Source organism: Galeopterus variegatus, unplaced genomic scaffold (assembly GCF_000696425.1).
Source record: "Galeopterus variegatus unplaced genomic scaffold, G_variegatus-3.0.2 Scaffold2770, whole genome shotgun sequence".
Classification (NCBI taxonomy): Eukaryota; Metazoa; Chordata; class Mammalia; order Dermoptera; family Cynocephalidae; genus Galeopterus; species Galeopterus variegatus.
In genome coordinates, this window is record NW_007728881.1 from 142798 (window position 1) to 144141 (window position 1344).

The following is a 1344-nucleotide window of genomic DNA, read 5'->3' on the forward strand; positions in this document are numbered from 1 at the left end:
TTCCCTATAGCCAGATCCCGAGGGTCCGCCTGGGCATCCCGAGCCGCGCCCCCTAGTCCGCCACAGCAGAATTCACTCCCAGGCGACTTACGCCCCGGTACGCAAAGAGGCGAGACGCCGGCGTCAAGAAGACAAACTAAAACCAGTCACCAAAGAGAGGCAGTGTTATTTAGGCAGCCGGTTACGCCCCCAGAGCCTCCGCCCCATCCCCTGGGCCCGGCGCCCAGAGCGCAGAAGGTGCCCGGTTCCAGGAGCCCCAGTTCAGTCCACGTGTCCTGTCTTCCCAGCAGCCTCCTGTGCTGCCTCAGGAGGAAAACCTCCTGACAACTCGCGGTCTCCGGACTACGGCTCCCAGCAGGCACCGCGCCGCTTCTCTCTCCGCCCCCTCCCGGGACACGCAGGCGCCCTGGGCTCCGTCAACAAGCCGGGCTGGCGTCGACTGGCCGCAGTTCCTTATGGGATTGTAGTTTTTCTGGTCCTAGCCGGGCCGTCAGTCAAAGGAACGAGAACTACAAGTCTCGGTGGCCTCAGCGCGATGAGCCCCGTCACGTGGCAGGGGGCCGACCGGGCGTGCGTGCCGCCGTTGATCCGGTGCTGCAGTGAGGAGGTGGTTCTCGCCTGTGGTGTGTGTGTGTGTGTGTGAGTGAGTGAGAGAGTGAGTGAGTGAGTGTGTGTGGGGGGGGACTCGGCTTGTTGTTGTCGGTGACTTCCCCCTCCCCTCCGCCCCTCCCCCTCCCCGCCGCCGCTGCAGTGGCCGCTCCCTGGGCCGTAGGAAATGAGCGACAACGATGACATCGAGGTGGAGAGCGACGTGAGTCCTGGGGCTTCTTCCTTCCCGTGCGGGTTGTCAGATGGGGACAGCGGCCGGGGCTCTCAGCGGGGCGACGGCGGGAGGGGGCCGGGCTGCCACCGCCTCCGTCCCCTTTCCCCCGGGCCCGGGATCGCCTCCGTCGCGCTCCCGGTTTGCTCCCCCCTGGGCTCCCGACCGAAGCGGCCTCCTGGGACTGGAGGTGGAGAGAAGACACGCGGCATCTGGGAGCCCCCGCCTCCACCCGAACCATCTCAGGATCCGGGGGACAGGGATGGGGTGCGTCCAGGATCCCATTGTCCGGATCCTGGGGAAGGGGACGGCGCTCAGGACGTGCCCCTTCGGTCCTCGGTCTTCTCCTCCTGTGACCCGCGGATCCTGGGGTGTGAGGGAGCGCGGAGAGAGGTTGGGAGCACCCAGATGCCTATGCTGGGTCTGAGGGAGGAGACGCTGCTCGGGATCCCCTCTGGCCCGGGTCGGATCCCGGAAGGAGGGGCGGCGCTCGGGACTCCCCCCTGCTCAGCCTCCGGATCCCG

The 1344-nt window shown here is 67.3% G+C and overlaps 1 protein-coding gene across 6 annotated transcripts in view; it reads left to right on the forward strand.

Moving 5' to 3' along the window:
* The first annotated feature begins 571 nt into the window (after window positions 1-571).
* Window positions 572-1344, forward strand: part of MAX (MYC associated factor X) — a 95379-nt gene continuing 94606 nt past the window's right edge. For 4 of the 6 annotated variants that reach the window (XM_008582942.1, XM_008582943.1, XM_008582940.1 and 1 more), the window contains exon 1: window positions 572-811. In XM_008582942.1, the coding sequence (XP_008581164.1) occupies window positions 776-811 (36 nt within the window). In that variant the 5' untranslated portion in view covers window positions 572-775. The remainder of the gene's footprint in view (window positions 812-1344) is intronic. The other 2 variants (XM_008582938.1, XM_008582939.1) reach the window with 1 other exon arrangement.